We start from the raw sequence: 27501 nt of genomic DNA on the forward strand, positions 1-27501 counted from the left end.
CCCTGGAGCGAGATGAGGGAGGGGGGCCACCAGGGGTCGCTGGAGAGTCCCCCCTCTCCAGGGAGGTTGGGAAAGCTCCTTGTGAAGAAGGGACAGTGGGGACCTGGTTGCTGCCCTGTTGTAGTTCATCTTCCAAAAGGGCTGGGGGTTGTGGTTTTTCCAAAGTTTCTTTCTATTCTGGCTTAGTTTCTGTTGTTCTCTCTTGCCTGTGGACCAGACCATTGCAGGTTTCTGGGGTCAGGGGTCTTCAGGAGCAGTGGACTGATGGGCAAGTCCATGACCTGAATATAAAATACCCAGAAAGCCTGTGTGGCAAGTCCCCCAGCTCCCTGCCCTCCAGCCCTGTGCCTGGTTCTGTTGCTCAGGGACTTGGGACAGAAGCCATCAGAACAGTTGGTCCTTCTCTCCCCTGCCTGGCCCCAGGACCCAGCTCTCACCCAAGTTCCTGCTTGGGCACCCATGTCCTCCCCCATTCTCTTTGCTTTGAGTGCCCTCCTTGGGGATAGGGCTAAGGGGTGGGGTGGTGGGGTTCTTCCAGGTCCGCTGGATCTATAGTTCTGCCTCTGAATCTAGCCCAGGCTGGGAGCCCTCTGAGCTCTCGGGAGGCCCACAGTGCCCACTAGCTGCCTGATCCCCAGGCTGAGGTCTGCTGCTGGTTCCTTTCCTGACTGATATTCTCATGGGAGCCCTGAGCCTGGCCTCTGAGCACAGGGTTTTGCCTTGTATCTTCTGGGTCCCATGGCCTAGGTCAGTGCTTGGCACGTGGTGGACATTCAGGCAGTGTTTGTATAGTGAGTGAAGGGAGGGTCCCAGGTCTAATCAGATGCAGAGTGAGGATAACCATGAGGGGGGTGGGTCAGGTACTGGAGGACAGGTCATCTGAGTCCTGTTTCCTCTTACCCTACATTGTCAGGGAAAGTCTCTCAGTGGGCTCAGCTGGAGAGATTGGGCCAGCAGCAGGGGCCGGTGGGACAGGTAAGCCAGGGGCTTCCCCAACCTTTTTTAACCCTCAATTCTTACAACACTGCAAATTATTTTTTAATCTTACAGGATAGAAAAATTGCTTATGGAATATGTTGAGTCCCCACGGCAACCCCGGCCCCACTCAAAGCAAAATTCAACAGCAAAACAAGCTACTTCAAGCCAGAGACTGAACACAGAATCCACGAGTACTCGATGAGGAGGCCTTTTGGATCCATGGCTGGGTCCCGGCTGGGCCGAGCTACAGGAGCCCTGAAGACGATGGGGATTTTTGTCAAGCTCGGGGCCTCATCCGAGTCCCCACTCTGGCACGTTCCAAGCCTGAGGGGCAGAGACCTGAATACCAGGAAACTAAGTGCAATTACTAGAAACTGAGTCACTGGAGGGCCACTGCACTGTCAGGGACTGGGCCGGAGTCCTTGTCCCTGCTCTGCATGCCCCCCGCCCCCCAGCCACGGGGGCATGTCCAGCTGGACATAGACCTATGTACATATGTCTCCATGAACTGTGCTCTGTGTACCCTGGAATCTGTCAGCCAGAGTGACTTGCAAATGTCCGTGTGATTCGAACCCAAGTTCAAACCCTGGTCAGCAAATCCCTTCAGATCCATTAGATGATGACCAGGGAGGGAGGGGGGGAGAGAGAGAGAGAGAGAACAAGCAGGACTCTGAGGAGGGACTAGAGAGTCACCCACTGTGGAGGGCAGATCCGAGGACCTCAGATTTCCAAGAAAGAAGCCACAGGCTCCATCACTTTTGTGGGTGTGACACGGTGACAGTCCCAGAGCATGACTGTCCCTGGGGCCACATGGAATGAGGAATGAGAAGGTGGACACAGACCACACCGTTCTCAGGCGGCCTTTCATCTAGGTTGTAGTTTGCAAGGCACTGTCGAGGGAAAATGTTAGAAGGTGGAGTGTAGCATGGAGCATCCGTGGGGAACAAGCCTCCCTCTGACACCAGGGCCGCGATCTCACCGTGGTGAAGGAGGGAGTCCTCCCTGATCTCAGGAGCCTGGCCTCGGAATGGAACCTCCTAAGAGACAGAGTGGGGCAGCAGGGAGGACAGGCAGGAGCTGGCGAGAGTCGGCCCCAGTGGGAGCCCTTGGGAAGGGAAGTGGCTTGGGGGTGTTGCTGCTGCTGTTATTTTAGGGCGGGTGGGGTAGGTGGGCGAGCATCTCCTAGAGAAACCCCTGCTCATGCTACTGTTCTCTCCTAAACTTCTGGAAGGAGACATGTGAAATTAGGAGGGGTGAAGGGAAACAGAAGGTACGAAGGAGAGGACAAGCGCCCTAGGAGAACCAGCAGGGACGGGCTGATCCCAAGGACCGGCTGCGAGAGCAACCCCGGGATTTCTAGGAAGAAGAACCTTTGGAGAAAACCGAGTGACTGAGATTGAGGCCGCTGAGGAGCCCCGCTGAGATGGGAGCCCAACAGAGAGGCTGGAAGTTCACAGAAGGGCAAACCAAGGATGGAGAAGGAGGTGGCAGTGGGCACAGAAGATGTGCCCCCGCCAGATGGGGCAGAATGTCCAAACCAAATCAAAGAGTTGGGGGGGGGGAGGGGCTCTAAGCAAACGCACACCAGGACAGCTGAGAAGTGACCATTCTCTGTTGAAATCTAAACCCAAAGCACCTGCCACACCAGCCCCCACGACTTACCAGTATTTGGTATCCAAATATGAATGAACCGATGTCTTTGCTTGAAGACAGACAGCTGTGCATCCTGGGTAACGAAGGGAGTGTGGAACCAGGCAGTGAGTGCGAAGGAACACCCGTCTGCTTCCGCTGGGCTCCAGGCAGCACCAAGAGCCCCTGCTTTGCTAACTTAGTAGATAGAAGTCCAGGAGCTGCACACGGGTCTCGGAAGATTTTCTGTGGCACCGAGTGTCTGTCTCCTTCCTGTTGCAAGAGCGTCCAGGAGTGTGGTCCTCATGCCCTCCCGTCCCCATCCTTCTGTCTGCTCAGCTCTCCTACTCAGACAACAGGACAGGAATGCTGTTGGCTTTGAAGTCAGACCCATCTGGGTCCACTCCCAGCCTGGCCCTTTTCCCACAGCAGACGCAGGCAAAGTACTTGCTGCTCTGAGTCATAACTTCTTCTCAGAAGATGGGGATGGGGGTGATGGTTCCCATGCAGTCCCTTGCCTCTTGTCTCTGTGAGGCATAACTGGGCAGACCCATAGGACTCCCGGATCCTGGCAGGACATGTGACAGGCAGTATCCATGGCTTCCTCAATGGGACTCGTCCACAAAGGAGATCATCCAGTCCCTGGGGGACCAGGACCCATTCTCTGAGACAGCGCAGGTGCAAGGGAGTGAGACACACAAGCAGGTATGGGGGCGGCCCTGGCTTTGAAACCCCAAGTCCCCAATAGGAGTCATTGTTTTTTGTGACTGTCCTGGGCACTGCTTCCAAAGTTCCTGCCAGGGACAGGCCAGTTCCAAGAGGCATTGTAGTCATGGGACCTCAGAGCTCTGGTGGCCCAGCAGACCTGTACCTGGACTACTTCACAGCCCTCCATTCCTGGGGCGGGAGGGTGGTGTACACCTCTCATGGCTGTCTCGTAGCACAAGGTCCCCCATGGGTGTGGTTCCCGGGACAGAAGAACTACAAGGTCAGGCAAACCCTGGGTCAGTGTCTTGTACACCCTTTCCCACCACCCTCCTCACAGATTTGCTGGGGAGGCTGTAGGGAGAGTCTTGTCAAGTTCCTGGTACGTGGTGCAGCCCATCCCCCTCATTCCCGCCTCCTCTGTGACGAGTGGCAACCCGTGCATAGCTGGGCAGGGAAGTCCAGTGCTCACCCCTGTGTCCCTCCCCCCATACCGTTCTGGTGGCGCTGTGGGCTGGGACACCCAGGCTGCCTCTGCCTGGTAGAATCCTTTGCCTACCTCTTCCAGTTGCGGTCCACCATCCCAAGTGCCTCCAGCCCCCAGCTCCCTCCCGCAGGACATGTTTGTTCCTGCCGGGCTCATGGCGTGTTCATTTCTCACCTCCCAAGTTTTGGATTCAGACCCGGGTTTGAATCCTGACTCTAGCATTTCTCCTAGATGAGGCCTGGACAAGGCCCTCCACTTTCTGGAGCCTCTGTCTCACCATCTACAGAATGGGTATGATAATGCCCACCTCCTTCCTAGGGTTAGCGGCACAGTCGGACCAGCTAGGGTGACGTGACCAAGATCTCAGGTGACGCGCGAAGTGCAGCACTAGCTCTAGGTCCCTGATCAACGTTTCCTGTCCTCAGAGAGGAGGCATAGAGCTTGAGGGTCAGACTTGAGCTGCACCACTGAGAGTTTATATTTCTGATGGTCCTGCCTGGAAATTTCAGTTTACCTCTCTGTGTGCATGGTTAAACATTTATTTTTTTAAAAGATTTTATTTATTTATTTGACAGATCACAATTAGGCAGAGAGAGAGGGGAAGCGGGCTCCCCGCTGAGCAGAGAGCCTGATGTGGAGCCAGATCCCAGGACCCTGGGATCATGACCTGAGCCGAAGGCAGAGGCTTTAACCCACTGAGCCACCCAGGCGCCCCATGGTTAAACACTTAATTCCAAGTGACTTTTCTGTGATGTTTTCTTGCTTTGGGTGCGTTCTGGCCTGCCAGAACTGTAAACTGAGAGGACTTCATTCATATTGTATGATGCGTGTGAGTGAAACCCAAGGCCCACTCGTGAATAATTCACCTGTTCTTGCCCTCCTCAAAGGGTATTCTGCACAATCTGAAGGCCCTGCAGGCATCTGGAAATCTCCAGAAAGTCAGTGCTACAAATCTACTCACTGTTACAAAGCCGTGACCTGTGACCTTTGTCTGGGATGGAACCCACAGCTACAGGACGGATGGAGAAGAGTTTCAGCTATGTGGTCAGGGCACCCAGCAGCGATGGGTTTGACGTAATGAATGTGGATGTGAAGATCGACACGTGCTGGGTATTTCAGGACGCGGAGGACAGTGGTGAAGAGCCGGGCTGTCCTGCGGACGAAGCTGCTGGAAGCCCCGATGTGGACCCAGGCACACTCAGGAAGCAGCTGGAATCCTCTGAGCAGAAGCTGTTGGCCGCTGTGGACCAGTACATGATGTCTGAGTCCAAGCTAAGGAGCAGGTAAATAAGACGTTTGGATCTTCTTGGTGTATTGAACGATTGACTCCTGGGCATCTTAATGGGGTTAGATGGTATGTTGACTTGTGTCTGCAGCTGAGGATGTGATGCCTGGGGCAGCCTCCCCTCTGGTTCCTCCTCCGTTCCGTCCTCTGCTCCACACGTCAGGGGCTGAGCCTGCACCATGTCCCAGGCTTCCGTACTCTGGCTTCCATGGGGGCCCAGCCAATGGGAGGGAGGAGTGGAGGAGGAAGGGAGAGGCCAGGGTACTTTGCCCTCTCCTGCTCAGGGTGACAATCCGCAGTGTCCCAATCCGCAGTGTCCCAGCCATGCTTTGGGCGTCCTCTCTGGTCCTCCCCTGCCTGGTGGCTGGCTCCTAGACCCAGTATCAGCTCCTAAGCCCAGAAATCTGCAGGGGCAAAGGGGCACCTGGCAGGGGCTCATCTCTGGGTCGCCGTTCCTCTCTGTCTGGCCTTTTAGCAATTCCGTCATCTTTATGACAGACTTTCTGCGCTTGTTTCTCACTGTTGACTTTCCTGGCCTCGGTTCTGTTCTCCTGGTGGAAGTGACAGGGTTCAGAGGTTGGGATACGAGCCCAGGTCCTCCTCTTAGCCTGTGCTGTTTCCTGACCGTTATCCGGTACAAAGCCCGGCAGAGTGAGGTGGGGTCCTTTGTGCATGTCGGGGGAAATCCCACATGGAGATGCAGGATGGTCACACCTGGGATCCACCCTGACAGGCTTACCGTGATCCCAGCAGCCAAGCATCTTGGATTTATCTGGGACTTCACCATTTTCTTGTATTTTCCTTCATTTTAATAAAGGCAAGCTGTTAAATGTATATTTACATGTGCTTTTTATCTTTTTTCCTCTTCGTGAGACTTTTTACAGGTAGGAATTCACATAGCAAGAAAGTAGTTTTGTTACTTGATGAGGTTGTCCAGCCATCCCTCCATTCCTTCATTCATTCATTGATCACTCAATCATTCTGCCGCCTGCACCGGCCCACCCCAGAATTGCATGCTGAGTTATGTTAGTTTGCTGAGGCTGCTCTAATGGAGAACCACAGACTGGGAGACTTCACGGAACTGTGCTGTCTCACAGTCCTGGAGGCTAGAAGTCACAAGTTCACGGAGCAGGCAGGTTCCTTCTGAGGCCTCTCTCCTTGGTGTGTAGATGGTCGCCTTCTCCCTGTGTCCTCACGTGTCCATCCCTCTGTGCGTGTCCATGTTCTAATCCCCTCTTCTTGTAAGGACCCTAGTCGGATTGGATTAGGGTCCACCCAGATGACGTCATGGCAACTCTGCTACCTTTGTAAAGTCTCTGTCTCCAAATACAGTCATGTTCTGAGGGGCTGGAGGGCAAGATTTCAGCATATGAATTTGAGGGGACACACGTCAGCCCTGGGGTTGAGACCCAGGGAAGGTAGGGCCCTCCCAGCCCCAGAAAGAGCTGTGGTGTAACCCCACATGGTTGTGGATTCAAATCTTTCTCCAGAAAGATGGCAGTGAAAACCAGAAAGTCGTCAGGCCCAGGGAAAATGATGGGAAACCCCTACCAAAGGAGACCCCTCCATGCAAGGAGAGTGGTGGGAGGGGAGGTGATGGAGGGGAGGGGGCCTCTGGGACTGGGGCCCGGGGTGAGGCCACTTGGGAGGGGTCATCCTGGACCTACCTATGGAGAAATTTGGGCTGTGTCCTCTGTTCTCAGAAGGTGGGCCACCCCATCCTGCATGAGCGGAGCTGGGGCAGGGAGGACAGACTGTATTATCCAGGATCACTAAGAGCGGAAGCCAGGATCTGAATGCACACTGGGTTAATTTGACTGTGGGTGTCATCTTGCCAGGGTACAGTAAAGGTTGGTAGTGTATACTGGGCTTCATTCTGATGAAAGAGTTAAAATTCTAAACTATTTATTATGGGGTTCCTGGGTGGCTCAGTCAGTTAAGCACCTGACTCTCGGTGTCAGCTCTGGTTGTGATCTCGGGGTCATGAGATCGAGCCCCACATGGGGCTCTATGCTAAGCACAGGGTCTGCTTGAATTTCTCTCTCCCTATGCTCCTCCCCCGCTAAAATAAGGAAAGAAAATTCTTTAAGTATTTATGATAAAAAGAACAAAGAGAGTAGTTAGAAATTTGAGAAAGAAAACCCAGTCCCGTCTTAACTACCTTGTCAATCATGCGTATTCCTCTCCAACATAAATGCCATAAATGCCGCAAGACTATCAGTAGCTCTGCCCTCCTTGAGTGTTCACTCGGTTCCAGGCACAGTTTACATGTTTGTTCACATGTTTTAGAGACAAGGGGTGGGGGGATGAGTGAGCCTGATGGTGGGTATTAAGGAGGGCACGTATTGCGTGGAGCACTGGGTATGGTGCATAAACGATGAATCTTGGAACACGGCATCAAAACTAGTGATGTATTTTATGGTGTTTACATATTCACATATTTAATCCTTAAAGCAATACCGCAGATCGGGTGATAGTATTATCCTCAACTTACAGTTGGGGAAATGAAGGCGTAGGGCAGTTCAGTGACATCTCCATGGTCACCCACATGTCCAGTCACATGGCGGGGGACTGGGACTTGAACCCAGGCGGCCCGCCCAGAGTGTAACAGCAGCCACACCATTTCTTCTCCTGCCTTGGGGAGGTCTCCCTGCTTCCTTGTTCTATGCAGCACTGAGTAGAAATATTTAACTGGTCCTTAATCTGAAAAATGGTACTCCATTTTCCATTTCCTATTCTAAGCATATCGGTGCCCAAGGGCTTCGAAAACACAATACTGAAACTCGGTGGCTTAAAGCAACACACGGGCAGTAGAGCGTAGGGTTAAAAGTATGAGTTTGGGAGTCAGTCTGGCCTCTAGGATGCTGTGTGACCTCGGGCGAGTTGCCTGGCCTCTCGGATCCTGAGTTTTCTGGCATGTGAAGGAGCAGTAGGGGAACTCACCTGCAGGCTGGTAATGTGAGGGTTGATTGAAACAACACAAACAAAGCTCTCAGGCCATGGGTCCCTGGCTCTGTTCTTTGTTGGTATCGCCTGAACTCGGGATTACTGGCTTAGGAAGAAGAGTCTTAAGATTCCTGAGGCAGGGTGCATTATTATTGCGTAGATACTTCTGACGTAGTCTAGATCATCTTACATGTGTATGAATGTTTCACGAAATGTGATTTTGTCAGAATTTCAAATTGGTCAATGACCAGAAAAAAAAAAAAAAAGATGGTTGGCCTCAGTGTTGGTGAGAATATTTGGCCATGTTTACTGCCTCCTGATTAAGAATCTTCCTGCCTCAATGCTGCAGGATCCAGGAGCTGGAGCTCTCCGAAAGACACCTTCTCCGAACGGTGGAGCTGCTGGGTGCCCGTGTGGCACAGGAAAGGAGCGCCACTGTGCGAGCCCAGGAGACGCTGCAAGCCCTACGGCGGGAGCTGGCCAGCCAGGTACCGTGTCCCCTCTTCTTTCCAGAACTTGTTTCTTGACCCTGCAGGGTGGCCCCATGTGCTCAGAGGAGGCAGCGGCTGCCGTTGGGTTGGGGGTGGGTAGTGGGTGGGTGGGGTGGGATGCTGTGAGAGCCTAGCCAGGGGGTTTAGAGGGGACCTCATTCCAACAATACAGGCAGGGGCAAGTTCCCAGGGCCTCTCTGGGCCTCAGTTGCCCCACTTGTACAATGGGATCCACATCCCACCTTGTCTGCCTCCCCAGGGTCCCGGCTGGGATCCGCAAGGGGTGTGGGTTGGTGAGAGCATTGGTTGACCTGTAGGGGCCGTGTGCTCACAGAAATTTATTTCCATGCCCCAGGGAAGCCAGCTCTGGCCTAGGGGCAAGCTGATGACTAATGTAGGGTCCCTGCCCTCGGGAGCTGGCATGCAGGTGGGGACATGGATAGGAGACAAGGACCTCCCAAATTGGATGCCAGGTGTCAGGGGAAAGGTGCAGGCACATGGTGTGTGCATGGAGTCGAGGGTAGAGGGGAGCTACAGAGAACTGAGCCAACTGAGTTGGCCCTCGTGGGAAGGGCGTGTGAGGTGACAGCCTGTGCAAGGGCACAGGAGCGTGGGAGAACATACTGGAGCCAGAGAAGAGGGTGTGGGCACAGAGAGGGCGCTGGCAAGACTGGAGGGATCCAGAAGGGCCAAGTTGCAAGGACCATGGTGTGGACCAAATATTAATTGCAATGAGGAGCAGGCTTTGGGGGACTTTGACAGGAGAGGCTCAGGATAGGGTTTTGGGGCAATTATTCTAATTGCATGGGAGAGAGAGAGAGATGGAGGCACGGGGACAAGTTAGTGTTTTGGACAAGCAGTGACTGGTGCCAAACCATGACTCTGCCACTCCCTGGCTGTGTCACCTGTGGCGAGTGATTTAACCTCTCTGGGTCTCAGTTTCCTCCTCTGTGAAATGGGAATGATATAGTCCCAACTGTCTGGGGCTATTGTGTGGGCTGAGTGAGTTAGTACATGTAAAACACAATAGTTGCAGTGAATAACACCAGCTGCTTTCATAAATATTAGCCTTTATTGCAAGATTCCAGGGGTGATGAAGGCTGGAGGTAGGGGACACTTGGGGAACACCGCAGAGGCAGAAACGACAGGCTCCCAGGACGGCTGTGTGCGGCTTTCAAAGCCTCCCTGCCACCACTCCCCGACCCCAGAGAGCCCAGCAGTGACCATCCAGCTGCAGGTAGAAGCCCACTTGTGGGTCATCAAACCAGTTCCCTGTTGCAACCAGCATTTTAAAAACGAGATCAACTAGGAAATAAGAAAGGGCATTAGCGTACAAGGAATGCTGTTCTGTGAAATTTCTGTTTCTGTGGCACACGTGTGCATGTCACGGGACATGGGCTGAAAGTGTGTTTCCCAGAGTGTCAGGCAACCCCAGTTCCAGATGAGGGGAGGGGCACAAGGTCTGAGGGGCGGTGTGTCTGCTCAGCATCCCTTCGAGACTGCTTGGCCCAGCTACAGCTCCTCCATGGTATCTGCATTTCAGAGAAAGTTTTGCAGGAGCGCACGGATGAGGTTTTTCTGCCTTGTGTACCTGATATTTGCCAAATGGCAGTTTTGCCCTCTTGTTGTCATGGTCCTAGGAAATCATTTGCATATGCAAAGTGACCTTGTTTCTGTAGTGACCTGTCATCCTTCTGAAAGCCAATAAAGGCAGACCCGTCGGGTGATGGAGCTGATTCTGGGATAACTGGGAGCAGTTTTCCCGTCAGGGAATCGGGACTCCAGCTTCATCTGCCCCATGGCCCCCAAGAACAGCTGTCAGAGCCTGCCGGGCCATCCCTGGGCTTACCTCTTCCACCGCACTCTGTGCTGTGTCTTCTGCAAGCTCTCCTGGGCCACAGCAGTGGCCGGTGGTCAGCAGGCACTCGGGGCTGAGACAGAGCTTAAAAAGGACACGGCACCACCTGCATAGAAGTGGGCAAGGATTCCCATTTTCACCGTGGCCGGGTCACTCCAGTCCAGCTCACAGCTCCAGAGCCGGGAGAGGGCTGGGTCCAAGAACAGAGAGATATATTGTCCAGACTTTGAGGAAAAAGCCTTGAGTCAGATACACAGAAGTTCAAATTCCAGCCGTGGTGACTTGTAGCACAGTGGGATTGTGCTAGCTGCTTCTGAGCACCCCAAGGGGACAGTAATAGTGCCCGGTGCTTGGGGCTATGCACAATAAGGAACAGCTGTGTGCTGTATCTCCCACCCAGAAACCAGGGCTGACCTTTGCAGGGCCAGGCATTAACCCTTTAGGGTTAGGGAAATGGAGAGATCTGGGAGGTCCTGGGTGGACGTGGGGAAACTCAGGCAGGTCTAGGCGGCAGCTCTTTACAAAGTGGTGTGGACGTGTTCAGTACTGAAACGACGGGGGCAGCCTTCTCCGTGTGCCCCAGCTGATGCCCAGGCAGCCCAGCACACAATTTCCTTGCAAGAGCCCAGTGAACTCCGGATGTGCGGGGCTCCTAGGAGGGTGAGGTAAGGGAGATACTCCTCCTCTGTAAAATCTCAGTAATGAAATAAATATTTGATGCAATATTTTAATGCGAAATTAATGCACGAAAAAAAAAAAAAACCCATGCACAAAAATATGGAAGTTTAAAATAAAACAGTGTGGGCGACGGTGTGTCCCCTGGGCTGGCTTCCTGACGCCCTCATCCACCGCCAACTTGTAGGTTCTGGAAAAGGAGCGTGCAGCTCGGCGGCAGCGGTGGCGGCTGCGGCGGCTGCGGGAGCGGCTGCAGCGCAAGGACGAGGCGCTGGGGCGGCAGGCGGCGGCTCTGGAGCGCTGCCGGCGGACCCAGCGGCTCCAGCTGGGCCTGGTGCGCGAGCAGGAGCGCGGCCTGCGGGAGCAGGTGCAGCGGCTAGAGCGGGACGTGCGGCGCCTGTGTCGCGCGGCTGGCCTCTTGCTGGCCGAGCTGGATGTCCCGGCCCCAGGCAGCCCCGGCAGACTCGGCCCGGCCTGCCCCCGGGATGACCCCGGCGAAGCCGCGGAGATGCGCGCTCTGCAGGCGCCGGCGGAGCGCAGGGAGCGCGAGCGGGAAGAGGCGGCGCGCCGGCTTCGAGAGCAGCGAGCCACCGAGCGCCGGCTCCGCGTGCAGCTGGAGGATCTGCGCTGTTACATCTATGAGCTCAAGCTGTCGGAGATCGGCCTGCAGGGCCAGGTGGAGGACCTCGCGCAGCAAAACCAGAGCCTGCGAGAGGCCCTTGGGGCCCAGGCCCCAGGGGAGAGCGCACGCAGCAACGCCGCTGCTGGCCACTGCAGCCCGGTAAGTGGCTGCAACCCAGGGCATGCGTGATTTTTTAATTTTTCTCTAACTTTATTCTACAGCCACGTGTTAAGTCACCAGCTCCTTCATTTCCAGTCTTCCTCTCCATCCACTCACCCAACCCAAGTAACCTTATCCATCCATCCTGGTTCCATCAGTCACCTACCCACCTAAGGGCAGAGCTAGTCAGTCATACACCTCACTTACCCATCCTCCAACGCACTCACCCCACCAGCCATCTGTCCACCTTCTCATCCACCCAACCACCTGTCCACCCACTGACCACCACTTGTGTCCATCCGCTTGTCTTCCCACCCTCCACCATCTCATTCACCCTACCACCTGCCCATCCATCTCTCCATGCAGCCGCTCTGCAGGGAGCCAGCCAGCTACCCTTTACCCTTCATCACGTGCTCCCTTCTGTCTCTCCATCCATCCAGCAGTTAATGAGTCCCTGCTGTGTGCCCGGCCCGGAGCCGGAGCCGGATGAGCCGCTTTGGGTGTGCGCTATTATGTAACTGCCTGGAAAGCTTTCCTGAGCCTTCCCTTCCTTCCAGAGGTGATGACCCTCTTCTGTCTCCCACACAGCTCCAAAGGTGGGGATGGTTCCCTGCCCGCAGTGCCATACGTGAATCTTCATTTCTCCTGTGTTAGACTGTGAGCTCCTTGAGGGCAGGGTCTGGGTGGGATGGGTCGTAGTAGCCCTGGTCCTACACCAGTACACAGAAGTTCCCCAGGGCTAGCAGCAGAAAAACGCACAGGGTTGGGTGTTCTTCTGGTTCTCTTATTTACTAGCTGTGTGACTTTGGACAAGTTTCTTAAGATCGGCAAAGAAGGGCAGACTGGACATTTATTTATTCATTTGACAGAAGAGTAAAAACTTATGTTTAAGATATTCCTGCCCTGTGCTCAGCACCGTCCTGGGGGTTCTCCAAGGCATTATTTCTTTAATTGGGCCCTATTGGTATCCCCACCCCACATATAAGGAAATGGAAGCCCAGAGAGGTAGTGCATTGATCTGTTGTCACACAGCTAGTAGGGAGCAGAACTAGAACTTGGTCCGGATTTGATGGGGGTCCAAAGTGCTCTGTTTCTCCTGCACCAACCTGCCTCCCTGAGAAGAGAGAGTTAACTCAGCCCCCTCCCAAGAGATCACTCCCAAAAGATCAAGATTGTGCTTATCTTTACCAGGTCGATTTACATTTAAGGAAAAAAATCAGTGAACAACCTTACCGAAAGAAGACTACTCATTAAACAAACTAACAACAACAACAAAAAATCAATTTTTTTTGGATAAGATAAATCTATTTCAAATTAACTAGAATTTTAAATGTTCTATGGTGTCTCTCTGCATAGATCATTTTAATAATGAGTTTCCCTGTGGCCATTTAAAAAAAAATTACTACTTTATGCTCTTGTTGTCTCTCTCCTGTGTGATCTATTCACTCTTCCTCCATTTCACCCATCAGATAAAAGGAGACCAGTGTCCATTTCATATTGGTATCTTATTGTAATTCCAGAAAATAAATGGTGTATAGATGGAAATTGTCATTTATTGGGGCTGCCGTGATGGAGGACCATGAACCGAGTAGTTTGAACAGCAGTGCTAGAACCTGAAGTCCAAAGTCAAGGTGTCTGGAGGGTTGGTTCTCTCTGAGGCTATGAGGGAGGGTCTGTTCCAGCCCCTCTCCTGGGCTGGTGGATGCCGTCCTCTCTCTGTGTCTTCCCAGCGTCTTTCCTGTCTGCACGTCTATCTCTGTGCCCAGTGTCCCCTTTTCATAAGGACACTGGTCACACAAATGGGCCTCATCGTAACTAATTGAATCCATAAAGACCCCATTTCCAAATCAGGTCACATTCTGAGATTCTAGAGATTAAGACTTTAACTTGGGAATTCTGGGGAACACCATTCAACCCGTGACAATTGTCCCTGTGGATGAACAGTTATGAAGACCTGTGAGGTGGTAAAACTGTGGGTTCCAGTTCCTTGATGTTAGGGACATGTGCTCCCTCACCAGCTTTGTGTGGGGGGATGTCGATGGTCCCTGATACTCACAAGAGCATCTTTGTACCAGATGCTGTTTTCTGGGCTCTGTATCTGCCACTCGTTTAGTCCATCCACAATCTTTGGAGGGAGGCAGTGTGTTATCCTCATTTCACAGAGGAGGACGTGAAGGTACGGAGAGGCTTGTGACCTGCCCAGGATCACAGAGATACGAAGTGGTGAGGCAGAAGTTGTCCCCCCAGGCTCCCAGGGTTTGTGAACGCCACACTCTGCCCCTCCAGCTCATCCTGGCCCGTGACTTAGTAATTTAGGTTCTCACAGGTACCCCCTTGCTGCCTCTGCTTGGCTTAGGCTTTGGCTGGGTCCAGGGACTGGAGAGTGCCCAGGACAGTTCCCTGTCTGCACAGGATGACAAAACCATCTGAGTGCAGAGCGTGGGGCTGAGGAAGGGGCCTGACCGTCCATGGGTTGCTGCTGGGGGTCCTGGCATTTAGAATGGGGGCTGGACCCAGGGTGATGGGGTATGACAGTCTGCCAGGCTCTGTCTTACTCTCAGAGGTCAGTGACAGCCTGGACTTGGGGCATTTTGGAGTCAGAAGGGCCATCTTGAGAGCAAGAAGTCCTCCCGAGAGGGCCACCGGAAGATGCAAAGTTCCAGCCAGTTAGCAGCTTGAAGGGAAGTGTAACTGAGATTTAAAATTTAAATGCGAGAGGGGCACCTGGGTGGCTCAGTCCCTGGGTGTCTGCCTTCAGCTCAGATCATGGTCCCAGGATCCTGAGATCGAGCCCTACATCGGCTCTCTGCTCAGAGGGGAGCCTACTTCTCGTTCTCCCTCTGTGGTTTCCCTGCTTGTGCTCGCTCTATCTTTCTCTCACTGTCAAATAAATAAATAAAATCTAAAAAAAAAAATTAAATGATAGAGCCTATTGATAACAAAACTGCTGGTGCCCTTAAGGGTCTTGGTGTAGAATTGAACACTTATGAAATGTAGGCAGAGTTCTGAGAACATTGCACGGGTGTGTGATTTCCTAAAGCCCACAGTACATTTCCGAAGGGACACAGAGAGGTCAAGAGCTATAGGCAGGGGTTCAGTGCCTTTCTCTGGATAGCTGTGGTGACCCCTAGTGATCTCCTTTTGTAATCCTCCTGGCCGCTGTCACCCGGGATCAAGTTCAACCCCCTCCCTGTGGCATTCAAGGCCCCTGGTGCTCTAGGCTGGCCTCCTCCTTCAGGCTCATGGCCTGCTCTTTCCCACCACCCTGCCTTGGCCACACTGAGCTTCCTCAGGACCCTGATGAATCCAGGCTCTTCGGTCTTGCAGCCTTCCCTGTGTCTAGAAGCTTCAACCTGCTCCTCTCGGCTGCTCAATAAACTCTGCTGCTCTCTCTCCATTCAGTGGGAATGCTGCTTCCTCTAAGACTTTCCCAATCTTCCCAGTTCGTTCCTTCCTTGTGTCCTTGTAGCGGCATGACCCACCGCTGGAAGTCCTTATTCTCACTGTGTGGGGCCTGGGAAGTGTTTTCCTCCTTGTTTAAGATAGCCTTGAACCCCAGGTTTTGGTCACAACTGGGAGGGTCTTGGTGAACTAGTGGCTCAGGGGGTAAGTGACCTGGGAAGATATTCGCTCCACTGCCTATGGCAAATGGAAGCTTCCAGCAAAGGGACTGCTTCACAGTGGCAGTGCTAGAGGGAGGCATAGAAACTGGGAAACCTGGAGCAGTGTCTAGCCCCAGGGAAGTGTGTATCAGATAGAAAACCATTACAGATCATCAGGGAGCACCACCCCCCCCGGCAGCCCACTGGTTACGTTTGATGTGCTCTGGGCAAGGAGGTATGCATTAGGCTGGTGCTAGTCTTCATGGGAAGAGGTTTTACTCGCTTTATGTTTACAAACACTGCTCCAAACAGGATCTCATCAGCTCTGGGAGGTAGCCAGATAGTATCTGCGTCCTTGTACCTGACCCCATAGTCCAGAGGAGACACATGAGTTGCCTGGGATCTCACACTTGCCGGTTTCCAGAACACATCACTTGGGACCCAGGTCCCTGAAGGAACAGACCATAGCGAGGACAAACCCTGACCTGGGGAGGTGTTTGGGGAGGGGGTTTCTGCTCAGGGCGTGGGTGAAAGGAAATTTAAAAGGACTGTGGTTTGCAAGACAAGAAAGGCCTGCCTGCAAACGTGTCTGCTTTTTAGTGAGTGCACCCTGAGTACCTGCCATGTCCCAGGCACTGTGCCGGCACCGGGGCTGGAAAGCTGACCCTGCTCTTTGAAAGCTTATAGGGGAGACAGACACAGGTGCAGACACTGGAGACTTGGTCTGTAGCAGCGGACAGCCCGGGGGTTGCGGAGGCTTGTGCAGGGAGCTGGAAGTCACACACTTAGAAATGTCAGTGTCACGCTGTCCCAGAGCAGAGATCCTGCTCCTGGTGACAGTAGCATTGGGAATGCTGACGCTCCTCCTCGAGCCTCTCTGTCCTGGCAGTGCAGGCAGAGTGACCCCTGGTGGCGGTTATGAGAATGGTTTCCTTGTTCTGCGCATCCCAGGCGGCCCCGTCCTTGCACAGTTTGCATCTGTGGGGAAGTGTCTATTGCACATTTGGTTCTCGAGGGCTTTCAAACACAGGTCGGTAATGTCAGAAAAACAAGCTGTAGCAAAGCCACTATGATACAAGTAATGTAAATGGAAATACGGATGGTTAGTGGTCTTAGGCAAAGATATCAAGTTCCTTAGTTACAAAATTAATACAAATACTCGAAAGCTCGAGATTGCATTCTATTCTGAATAATTATCAGATATTGAAAGCACCTCAGCGCTGTTTATAGTTGGTGAACGTTGGAAATAACCTAAATGTCCAATAAGAAGGAACTGCCTTGGTAAGTGAAGGTGTTCCTTCTGTCAGAGGGTGTTCGGTGGCTACAAAGCAGTACATTATAGAAGATCTTGTGGGACATGATCCTCCAAGGTCATCAGATGAGAAATGCACGGAGCAAAAATGGACTTTCTGTAGAAACAGACTTTTGGAAGAATTTAAATGTCTCTACATAGAAGGAAGCCCAGAAGGATATATTCTAACACATGGATCGTGTTTGTGTCTGGATCACTCCATATTCTTTATGTCCTTCTTTTTGGTTATCTTTCAAAATAATTGCACACGAAAGCTAAATTCCTGTGAAATTGGGGGGTCACTGCTCCTGTGAGTAAAGGAGGACAGGAAGGGTTGACTGGACTGAGTAGAGAGGGGCAGGGAGCGGGGGAGAGAAAGCCCAGATCCAGCTCAAGACCTGAGCTCTGGTTCTCTTCTCCCACCTGTGTGCCGTGTGTTCTCAGACAAGTCATTCTCCCTCTCTGAGCCATCATTTTGTCACTTGTGACATGAAGGAGGGGTGGGTAACATCGTATTCTAGGATGCCCCTTCCTCCCTGTCAAGTCACCTCCCGAGGCAGGGTTCTGTGAGTTTTATCCATGGTGGCGTCCCCAGCTCCAGACCAGGGCCTGTCCCTTATAGCTGAGCTCAGGAAGTATTTGTGGAACCGAGCTGAAGTCAGCTGGGGTATGGGAAGGAAATCCGAACAGAACTGAACAGTGCAGCGGTGCTGGCATTCAAAGCCGCCCTCCCAGCTGTCCTTGGCCCGCTCCTTTCTCCTCCTTACTGTCTTTCTCCTGCCGGTTCCCACGTGGAGTTTCTGTCTCTCCCATTCTCTAGCCGGTTCCTTCCTTTTCTTCTCACTCCTTTCTCTCACTCCCTTTCTCTTCTGCCTTCTCCCTCCCCCACGTCCCCTTCACCTCTTCTCAGTGGTGCCCGTGAGCTGCCGGCAGAAGGGCTTCATTCTGATCACATGGGAAGCAGGTGGATCAACTGGCGAGAGTGGTGTCCGGCACTGTGGGTCAGTGGGCCTGGCGCCCCCAGCAGAATGCTGGTGCCCAGGCCCCTCTGGCTTCAGCTGCTTTGGGCTGAGGTCCTGCTTTGCGACTGTTAAAAGCTTCTGCGTGATTCTAAGGTGCGACCAGAGTTGAGATTCCTGGTCTGTGGATGACAGATGTGACACAGACGATGGGAAGGTCCCAAATTCAGAGCCTTAGGGGAGATCCTTGAGGGAGGGGGTGGGGTTCATTTGGGGGAGGACCAGGGAAGGCCTTGTTGAGGATTTGACCTTCAAGGTGAGCTCAGAGGGAAGCAGGTTAGCTGGGCAGAGGGGCGGAAAGAGAGGCAGGCAGCGGGCACTAGGAGTGCATGGCTATGATGCAGGGGCACAGGGTCCCTTTAGGGAGCAGAATGAGGATGGGGCAGAGGGAAGCATTGAAGATTGGAAACATGAGAACCCCCTGATCCTGTTTCCATTTCAGTGGGATTGCTCTGATGCTGAGTGGGGTGTGGAAGGGAGGGGCAGAGAGCAGGGCACAGGCAACCCACCTCCTTCCGAGGAAGATGTGCCAGCCTGGCAGGAGGAACAGCATATGCGGAGGTGCAGAGGCAGGCCAGAACCGGGGCGGGGGGGTCAGGGAGGCCACCATGAGCAGAAACCCAAGCGAGGAGCATCCCTTAGAAGGCCTGCGGTGCCCACTGCAGCACTGAACTCATCCCACACTAGGGGGAGCTAGGGGAGGCCGTGTAGGTGGGAGAGTGCATGCTGTGGGGGGGCTTCCCTGGCACTGTGAGCAGGACTGGTGGGGCAGGAGAGGTCTAGCTGGAGTCGATGCAGGGCTCTGCCGAGAGCAGGTGAGGACCTGGGGGACAGGTGAGAAGGGGACGGGTGTTACATATTCATTTCTCTTTATCCCTTACCTAGAATAGCACCTAACACACAGTTGGAGCCTAATAAGTGCTTGCTGAATAAGAGCAGGTCTTCTGCTGGTTCTGCCGATCCATCTAACTACCAAACATTTATTAAGCACCTACTGGTGTCAGGGTAAGGCGAGGGTGCAGACCAGGGGAAGCCACGTTGAAGGCCTGAAGGACTCATGGTCTAGTGGGGGCAGGGCAATGGAGGAAGCGAACAGCACCCACTAGAATCTGGCTAGAAGTAGCAGGGGGCTGTGGGAAGCTAGAGGAGACTTGTCCCCAGCCCCTCGTGGATGGTGGGTCAGAGCCAAACTGTCTTTAACACTCCACAGGGAGAGACCCGACTCAGCAAAGTTCCTCTCTGAACATCTGGCTCACCTTTTGGGAGAGGCCAAGGGGAGGGGGTGCTACTTGGAAATACCGGGTGCGGCACTGGGGACTTGTTGACCGTGGAGGGACAGGTCCGCCTGGAGAACATCCTGGAGTCCCTAGGGCTGGGATGGGCCTGGGGGGAAGCCTTCTGCTGTGAGGACACTCATGGTTCTCCTCCTGTGTCTTCCTCAAGGACACTCTGAGCTGGATTCGGGATGAACCCCCATCCCTGCCCAGGGAGGACACACAGGATGCCAGTAGAAGACAAGGGCCTCAAGCCACCGTCTGCTCTGCCGGTGGCCCTGGACTGGGAGGTTCCACAGGTGTGTGTGGGGGGCACCTGCACAGATATCTGCTGATGGGCTGACCTTCATCTAGGACCTGCCAATGTGTGTGTGGTGGGGGTGACTGCCCCACTCTACAGACAGGGAGCTGAGGCCCAGAGAGGTAGTGTTGCTTGCTTGATGTCACACAGCTGGAGAAGAGGGGATTAGAGTCGGCCATGTCCATGACAAGGTCCCTGACTTGGGCTCAACTAGACATTCAGGCTCACTCCTTCAGCCTCAGGAGGGTGCTGGCCAGTATGGGACAGCTGGTGTCTCAGGAGGAGGGGTCTTTGCAGAAGGCTATGGGATGACTATCCTATCCCTGCCCCGCCCCTTGCCAACTCAGGTGTGAGACAGGTGCGAGGTCTGGGAGATGCCGGGGCTGAGGAGCCCCTTGTCCCTAACTTGTCCTTAATGGGAACCAATGCCTCTGATCACAGTCTCAGGCGTGGCTTCTGGATTCCCTGTTGCAAAAGCCAGGTACTGAGGGAGCCCCAAAACCACGATGTCCCACTGGGGGAGTCTGTGGTTTGCTTACAGTCTTCCAAGGCCAAACGCGGCTAGAGATGAGGGGGTATTTATAGCCCCCAGTGCTGCTGACCCATACAGCTGCCGTTACCCCTCTAGCCTATTTCCGGGGAGCAGAACTGGCAAGTCAAATGGTCAAACTTGTCCTGGGAGGAGAAGGAGGCGGGGCCTGTCTGGCAGCAAAGCCGGGGACCAGCTCCTTCGTCTGCACTCCAGGTGTGTGGCCAGGGCTTGGAGGCAGGGGATTACAACCCTGTGGGACCATGAGGGTGCCCGGGTTGAGGGAGATGTCATGGGATCTGTCACCTGTGTGAACGTCCTAGTCAGCAAAGGTGGCTTCCACACCCAGTCCATGACACATCACCAGACGGTCGTTCCCCATCTCCGATGCTGGTGCTGGTGATCATCAGGCCACCTCTGGGGCTCAGGGGCCTGGAGTCAGTGGCAAGTGGCAGGTCATGTCTAGAGCAGGAGGTTCAGTCACTAGTGGCAGTTGTGAAAAAACTCCTAAGAGGGTCTCCTTAACTCCCGGGGTCCTCTTGCCTTCTAGGCCAGCCCTCTAAAGGCCTCTGCTCCTGGGGTTGCCTCGGGGTTGGACCAGGCCCCTCTGTTTTGGAGACCATGGATGAGACCCTGGAAGACGTCACAGGATCTGACTGTGGACTGGTGAGGCCAGAGGCTTCCTGCGTGCCTGGGGTACCAACTGCATGTGGGAGGTGGGAGAAGGAGCTACAGAAGGGTTTGGAAGAACGTTCTGGAAATAACTGAGAGGGAGGTTTGAAGACACGGAATGGATACATACGTTGAAGAAGTGTATATAAAAATATAGTTTAAAATATCTGTGAAATGCATCTTGTGGGCCTGGCACTGGTCTAGGCCCAGGAACCCTGCCCTTGGAGCAGCCATCCACGAAAGCCTTCCATGACAATGGAAATGCATTACGCCTGTGTGGTCCAGTAGGAGAGCCATGAACCCCCAGCTTCCCAGCTCTTAAACCATGGCTGGTGGCCTGTGGCTACCATGTTGGACATATAGCAATTAAGAGGGTAGACAGTGTGTGCGTCGATAAACAGCAAGCTGTGAGAGGGTGGGGGCACAGTAAAGGGGAATGTACACAGTGTGATAAAATGGCCAGGCGGCTGCTAGAGAAAGTAACATGTGAGCAGAGATGTGAATGGATTGAGAACGAGCCACGAAGGGATCCAGGAAACGATATTCTGGGCAGAGGGAAGAGCAAGTGCAAAGGCCCTGGGGCACGGGTATCAGGCTCGGCGAGTAAGGGAGGCTGATATGGCTGGGTGAAGGGGCACCAAGAACATCAGGAGATGAGGTCAGAGAAGTGGGGGGGGTGCTAAATGGAGGTAGAGGCTGCTTCATACCTTCTCTTCTCTTCCCATTCCTAGCCAACTCCAGATGAGCCCAGCTTGGATGAACAGACTCTCCTTCTCATCTGTGGCTGCCCCCCTGGGCAGTGCAGGGATGGCTCACTCCTCCCTGTGGAGCTAGCCTGGATTTCAGAGCGAAGAATAGCAGCCGCCCAGGCCCAGCGGTCCTTTCTCCTGGTGCAGACGCCCCCACTCCCTCCCTGGGGGCCAGCCAGGGATCCCTCTTCCCTGCTGCCGCCACTGCTGCTCCAGGAGGCTTCTCCACAAGACTCCCAAATGCAACAGGTGCTGGATGCCTGGTCATTGCCTGCTCCCAGGGCCATTGGACAGCCCTGTTGGAATCATCACTGGGCAAAGAGCCCTGAAGCCTCCCTTTGCCAGGAGTCCCCACAGACTTCCAGTCACCGGTTTCCCAGGAGAGGGCCCAGAGATCTGAAAGACACTTGGAAGGAGGGAGGAGGACCAGAGTGGAGAACAGAGGAGGAGGGGGTGAGGAGGGCTTGGGACAGGAGGGGGAGGGAGGGAAGGCCTTTATCAGATGTGGAGGAAGAGCACCCCACAGCCAAGGTCCGAGGTGCCCAGAAGCCATCTCCAGCAGGTGCTCAGGTCCTTGCAGGGCAGGGTGAGAAGGAAACTCTTGTGTGGTCTGGAAAGGCTCTGTGTCTGCGAGAGGAAAGCCCTGGATACGAAGGGCAAGAAGAGAAGGAGGAGGAGGCAACGCCTCTAGAAGGGTCCAGTCTGGGCTACAAGGACATCCCAGAGGAACCTGGCCCTGTGGAATGTGCAGGCCAGGGTACCCTCTTCTCAGTGGCAGAGGAAGGACTGTCTCCCAGATTGGGAGACCCAATCTTTCCACCCAAGGGGACCAAACGCACCAGTAACTCATGGGCTCCAAGCGAAGGACCTGGCAGTTCTGAGCTCATACTAGACAAATTTGAAAAGGAGATGGAGGCTTGTTTCCAGCAACTCTCCCTCCTGGAGCTTGGAGGAGACGGGCGGTGGCCACAGGCCTCCATGCTGGTGGGAGAGAGCACGAACTCTGCTTGGAAATGGCCCAGCTGCCAGGGGAAGCCTTCCTCCCAGCGGGCTTTGGGAAACCAGGGCTTGGATGTTTGTTTGGCCAGGGAAGTCAAACCCGGGGAGGCTAGTGAAGAGGTTAGACCAGAAGAGACTGAGGCCTTAGGAACCAGCACGGTTCTTCCTGAGATGGTGCCTGATTTGGATGACGTGAGGCTGGGCCCAGAATGGTCCTCTGAGCGAGGTTGGAACTGGCCTCCGAGAGCCCTTGAAAGGCAGAAGAGAAGGTTCCAGCAGCTCATTGCTGGACTGAAAAGAGAAAGAAGCCAGGTTTTACATGACAATGCTGAGCTTTGGGGCGACCGAGAGAGATTCCGTAGAAAAGTGAGTGTTCTGGAAAAAGAGAGGGACAGAAATGGGACAAAGATCACCACACTTGAACGGGAAAACAGCATGTTGTTAGGGGACATCTCGCACTTAAAGGGGGAACTGGACCAATGTTGGCAGGTCATTTCTGACCTTGAGGACTGCAATGGGAAAAGTTATGGCAAAATTTCTGAGCTTGAAGAGGAGAACGAGAAGCTGAAAAGGCACGCGGCCCAGCTGCAGAAAGCTGTGTGGGAGAGCCTCAGAAAATCCAAAGGTGTGATGGAGCGCGTCACCCTGGGAAACCAGGAGCTCAAGGCGCTGATCTCAGAGCTCGGGGTTGGTTACAAAGAGCTGATGAAGAGCATAGTGCTGGGAATAGAAGACACCGTCCGGGCTTTCAGCGGGGAGAATGCTCACCTTCTACACAGAATCTGTGTCCTGGAGACGGAAGTCGCCTTGGGGGAGAGCACAGCAGTGCGGCGCGTAGTGAGAGCAGATGAGGGTCCGTGGGAGGAAAGTAAGATGTGGGGGGACAAGGGGACTGCTGTGGAAAAGGGGGTGCAGGTGACTCAGCTCTCAGGGCAACTGACCGCAGGAGCCCATGGGCCATCCATGGAGGAGAAATCGGGTGCAGCTGGCAGGTGTATGGGGCCTTCCTTAGGCATGGAGAATTCCAGATACAATGCCAATTCTGCTGCTCCGTCCTTGGTCTGGGGAAGTGCCGAGGTGTCCAGTGTCCCACAAGGACACATCCATGGAGCAGGAGTAAAAGAAGCACATTTGGAAGAGGAGAAGGAAAGACCATGGTGTTGTATGAAACCAGTGCAAGCTCTGACGGCCCTGGACAATGGCCCCCAGGTAGACCGATTACTCACAACTGCTTCCTTAGCATCTGGCTAGCTGTCTAGGGGGCTGACCACCCCCTGTCCTCAGGTGAGGTTCCCTAGGCAGCCCTTGGAGGAGGTACCCACCTCATCACCCCCACTTAGCAGATGGGAGAATGAGGGCACAGGGAAGTGAAGTAATGGGCAATCATGTGGCAGGAGGAGTAGGGCTGGGACTGCCATGTGGGTGGTCCCCTGTTGCACACAGTCTGAGACTGAGCCGGCCCCTCTGCTTAGGCTCTTCCCATGGGCATCAGGTGGGACACTGGAGGGGGTGGTGTTGACACTTCAAGATCAGAGCTCATGTTTTCAGATCCAAGAGTTTATCGAGCAGTCCAAGTCCTAATTCTGCACAGTGGGTCCCTCTCTCTCTCCCTTTTTAAAAGATGTAACTGACATGCAACATTGTAGAAGCTTAAGTTGCACAGTGTGTTGACTTGATACATTCATGTATTTCAATATGATTACCGCCCTTGGTTGGCCGACGACCCTTACCGCCCTTGGTTGGCCGACGACCCCATCATGCTCCACGTTGGGTCTTGAAAGGGATGATGGAAAGAGCAGGGACTTTAGGACTTGATCGGAGGTTAAACCCAACTCTGCACTTACCACATCTATGATTTGGCCAAGACACGGGCTTCCTTGAGTCATTATCCACACATGTGGAGGGTGCGCGCTGTTCAGGAATCCCAGGAGGAGATGCTCATGATAGCCTCACCGTGGTCTTGCCTGTCTGTAAGACGTTCAGTATTGACCCCTTTGTAGCCACTCATTCATTCTCTCCCTCCCTCTCTCTCTCCCGCTCTTTTTCCACTTTCTTCCCATTCCCCTCCCCCCACCATGGCAATTTTATCAATCAGAAGGAATCAGAGGATTCCTTCGGGTTTTGTCAATTTTCTTCATCATATGTATTTTATTTCCCTGAATTCTGTTTATACCTTCATTCTTCCCTTTCTTTCACTTCCCTTTGATTTAGTTGGATGTTCCTTTTTCTCCCCCTTGCTTCTTGTGTTGAAAGCTCAGATCATTGATTTTCAGCTCTTCTTCTTTTGTGATCTATGCACTTCTATCTCTGCGTGTCTCTCTGAGCACTGTTTCAGCTACATCCCACACATTTTGATATGTTGTGCTTTTATGTCCGTTCACTTCAAAGTACTTTGCAGTTTCCATTTGTGACGTCTCTCTTTACCCACGGGTGATTTAGAATAGAGTTCCTGAATTTCCAAGCACCTGATGAATTTTTTAGTTATATTTTTGTTCCCAACTTTGTAGTTTTATTTCACTGTTGTCAGAAAACATAACTATATTATTTTTATTTTTTTTTTAATTTGAGATTTGTTCTATTGACCAGATTAAATTCTATTCTGGCAAATAACCCAGGACTCTTTGTAAAGTACTGAATGATCCGCCATTGTTGTGTATTGTGATGGGGCCACACTGGTTAATTCTGCTGATCAGATCTTCTGTATCTTTACTGATGGGCTGTCTATTTGCTTTGTTTTTTACCCAGATATGTTTACAATCTCTGAGTGTGCATTTGTGTATTTCTTCATCTGGTATGTTAGTTTTGATTTGTATATCTGGAAATTATTTATGAGATACATACAGACTTACAATTATGTTCTCCTGCTGACTTGACTCTTTGATCATGATGAAATGTCCCTCATTACCTCCCACGCTCCTTGCCCAAATTGCACTCAGTCTCATATGGAAGTAGTCACACCAGTTTCTTTCCCTTAGTGTTTTCATGGAATCCAACTTCTTTTAGACCACCCACCCTTTTGCATTCAACCTGTGGGCATCTTTCTATTTAAAGTGTGGTTTTTTTTGGAAACAGCATGTGGTTGGTTTGTTTTTGCTTGGCTCAGTTTTGCAACCTCTGCTTTTTGGTTAGGGCGTTTGGTCCACATACATTTCATACCTGTGATGCGAGCATTGGGTGTTTGCTCCCCTCTTACCATGTGTTTTCTTTGTTCTGCTCTGTTCTATTTCTCCTTTCTTCCCTTTGTCTTTGGTATTAATATAAGTACTTTCTCTTATTCCTTTTTCTTCTCCATTAGCTCATTCCACTATATAATTTAGTATCACTCCTTCAGTGTTTACCCTAGAGATTTCAGAATATATCTATTAATTATTTAAATGTACCCTAAATTAGTACTTTTACCATGTAATACAGAAATCCCAAATAAATTAATAATTAGTAATAAATACTGCAAAATTTTTAGTAGTTTATCTCCATTTACTCTTTCTTCTTTTCCTCATTTTTTGTCATATGTATTATGCCCATTGATGATATTGCATAAGGCATTGTTATTATTATTATTCCAGACAAGTGATAATCTTCTACATTTACATCAACTTCCACTTTTAAGAGATTTTTTTCCCCCTTGCTGGATTCAGAATTTTAGGTAGGCAGAGATTTCCTCTGCTTAGGGGACTTTGAAGATCTCATTGCATTGCCTCCGGCTCCCATGGTTTCTGTTCAAAAATGGGTTGTTTTGTCATGGTTTTTGTGTTTGGTTTTGTTTTACTGAATTAAGTGTGTTATTTTATCTCTGACTGCTTTTAACATTTCCTTCTTATTTTTGGGTTTTGACAATTTGACTGTGATGGGCCTGGTGTGATTTTATTTGTATTTATCCTGTTTGGATTTTTCTGAGCTTCTTCAAGTTGTAGAGTCAAGTCTTTTATCATATTTGGAGAATTTTGGGTTATTATATATTATTTGAGAAGTTGACGTTTGTTTCCTAAAAAAGACATGCAAGAGAATTCATCACTGGCAGAAAGTGCCTGGCTCTCTCCTTTCTTTTCCTTTGCTCCACAGACCCATCTATCAGAGCACCTCTGAACTCCAGCCTCTGAGTCCCCCATTGAATAGGACCACCCCTCTCAGCTAGGGCTCCCACTCCTGACCCACAGTTTGGAAAATGCTGCAGTGAGAAAGCCAGGGAGAATATTTTCCTCAAGGATTATAGCCTGCATTGGCTGCCACTCAGTGCTTGCAAAGAACTGTTTTGTGCCTTTACCCAGATTTTGTAGTTGTCCAATCAGCTGGTCAGACCTGGTAGAAACTGGACCCTGAGGAGAGGAATATAAAGTTGAGCATTTCAAGGTGGGAAAGGGGTGGCAGATGAAGAGCTTTTCATGTTGAGGGAGAAGGAAGTGACCAGGACCCAAGGTAGGAATGAACCTGGCTAATAGAAAGAGAAAGTAGGCAGTGCAGCAGGATCACGTGGGCAACAGTGGTGTGAGATGGGGCAGAGCTCAGATGGCCTGCAGACCCCAGTTACGACATTTTCTAAATGCAATGGGAAGCCACTAGGGGCTTTTAAGAGGGAGAAAAATGTGGTTCAATTCATTTGTAAGAAGATCACTGTCTGCTGGGAGGAAAAGGGCCAGGGGGATGCAGGGAAAGAGTCAAGACAACTTTGCAGTCAAGAAATGATTCCAAGACATGATGCCAGAGTTGAGGAATTTGGAACTAAAAGAAGGGAGGATTCCAGACAAAAACCAGAATTGAAGGAAATGAGGTTTGTTGATGTACAGGAGGCAGGGACAAGAAAGTGTCCCCATTTCATCATCCCAAGTCACAGACTTGATCATGTTGCTATTTTGCTTAAAATCCTTCTGTCTCTTCCTCTTGTACTTGGTGTGAAATCCCAACTCCTTCTGGTGAATTCTAATCCAGGCCTAGGGAGCCTTAGCTGTTTGCGTCCCACCCCCCACCCTCTGGCATCCTTGCTTGGCCCCTCCTGCTCCCCAGTCTTCTCCTGGGAACTGCCACTCATCCTTGGGGTCTCCTTTGGCGGGGGGCAGTGCCTCCCAGGGCCGCAGATGGGCTCTGTGTGGAGGTGTGATGGCACTTTCACAGCGTGTCATTGGTCCTGGTGGGAACACCTCTACCATGGGAATCAACAGGTACTACAGCTTCACATGCCCCTTGACCAGCCCAGAGAGCAGTGGTCATATTTCCATCCCCCAGTGCTGGATGGCAG

At 52.4% G+C, this 27501-nt stretch overlaps 2 protein-coding genes across 11 annotated transcripts in view; both read left to right on the forward strand.

Annotated features, from left to right (window-relative positions):
* The window catches only part of JAKMIP1 (janus kinase and microtubule interacting protein 1), a 123456-nt gene extending 121857 nt beyond the window's left edge, over window positions 1–1599 (forward strand). For 7 of the 10 annotated variants that reach the window (XM_047718826.1, XM_047718828.1, XM_047718829.1 and 4 more), the window contains one exon: window positions 1051–1598. In XM_047718826.1, the coding sequence (XP_047574782.1) occupies window positions 1051–1080 (30 nt within the window). In that variant the 3' untranslated portion in view covers window positions 1081–1598. Of the gene's footprint in view, window positions 1–1050 lie in introns of all 10 variants that reach the window. The other 3 variants (XM_047718832.1, XM_047718833.1, XM_047718835.1) reach the window with 2 other exon arrangements.
* The window catches only part of C2H4orf50 (chromosome 2 C4orf50 homolog), a 48473-nt gene continuing 22565 nt past the window's right edge, over window positions 1594–27501 (forward strand). Inside the window, exons 1-7 of the mRNA XM_047718843.1 lie at window positions 1594–3312; window positions 4687–5082; window positions 8380–8518; window positions 11242–11835; window positions 19191–19320; window positions 20402–20517; window positions 21255–23480. Of these exons, the coding sequence (XP_047574799.1) occupies window positions 4796–5082; window positions 8380–8518; window positions 11242–11835; window positions 19191–19320; window positions 20402–20517; window positions 21255–23480 (3492 nt within the window). The 5' untranslated portion in view covers window positions 1594–3312; window positions 4687–4795. The remainder of the gene's footprint in view (window positions 3313–4686; window positions 5083–8379; window positions 8519–11241; window positions 11836–19190; window positions 19321–20401; window positions 20518–21254; window positions 23481–27501) is intronic.

The sequence above is a fragment of the Lutra lutra genome, chromosome 2 (assembly GCF_902655055.1).
Source record: "Lutra lutra chromosome 2, mLutLut1.2, whole genome shotgun sequence".
NCBI lineage: Eukaryota > Metazoa > Chordata > Mammalia > Carnivora > Mustelidae > Lutra > Lutra lutra.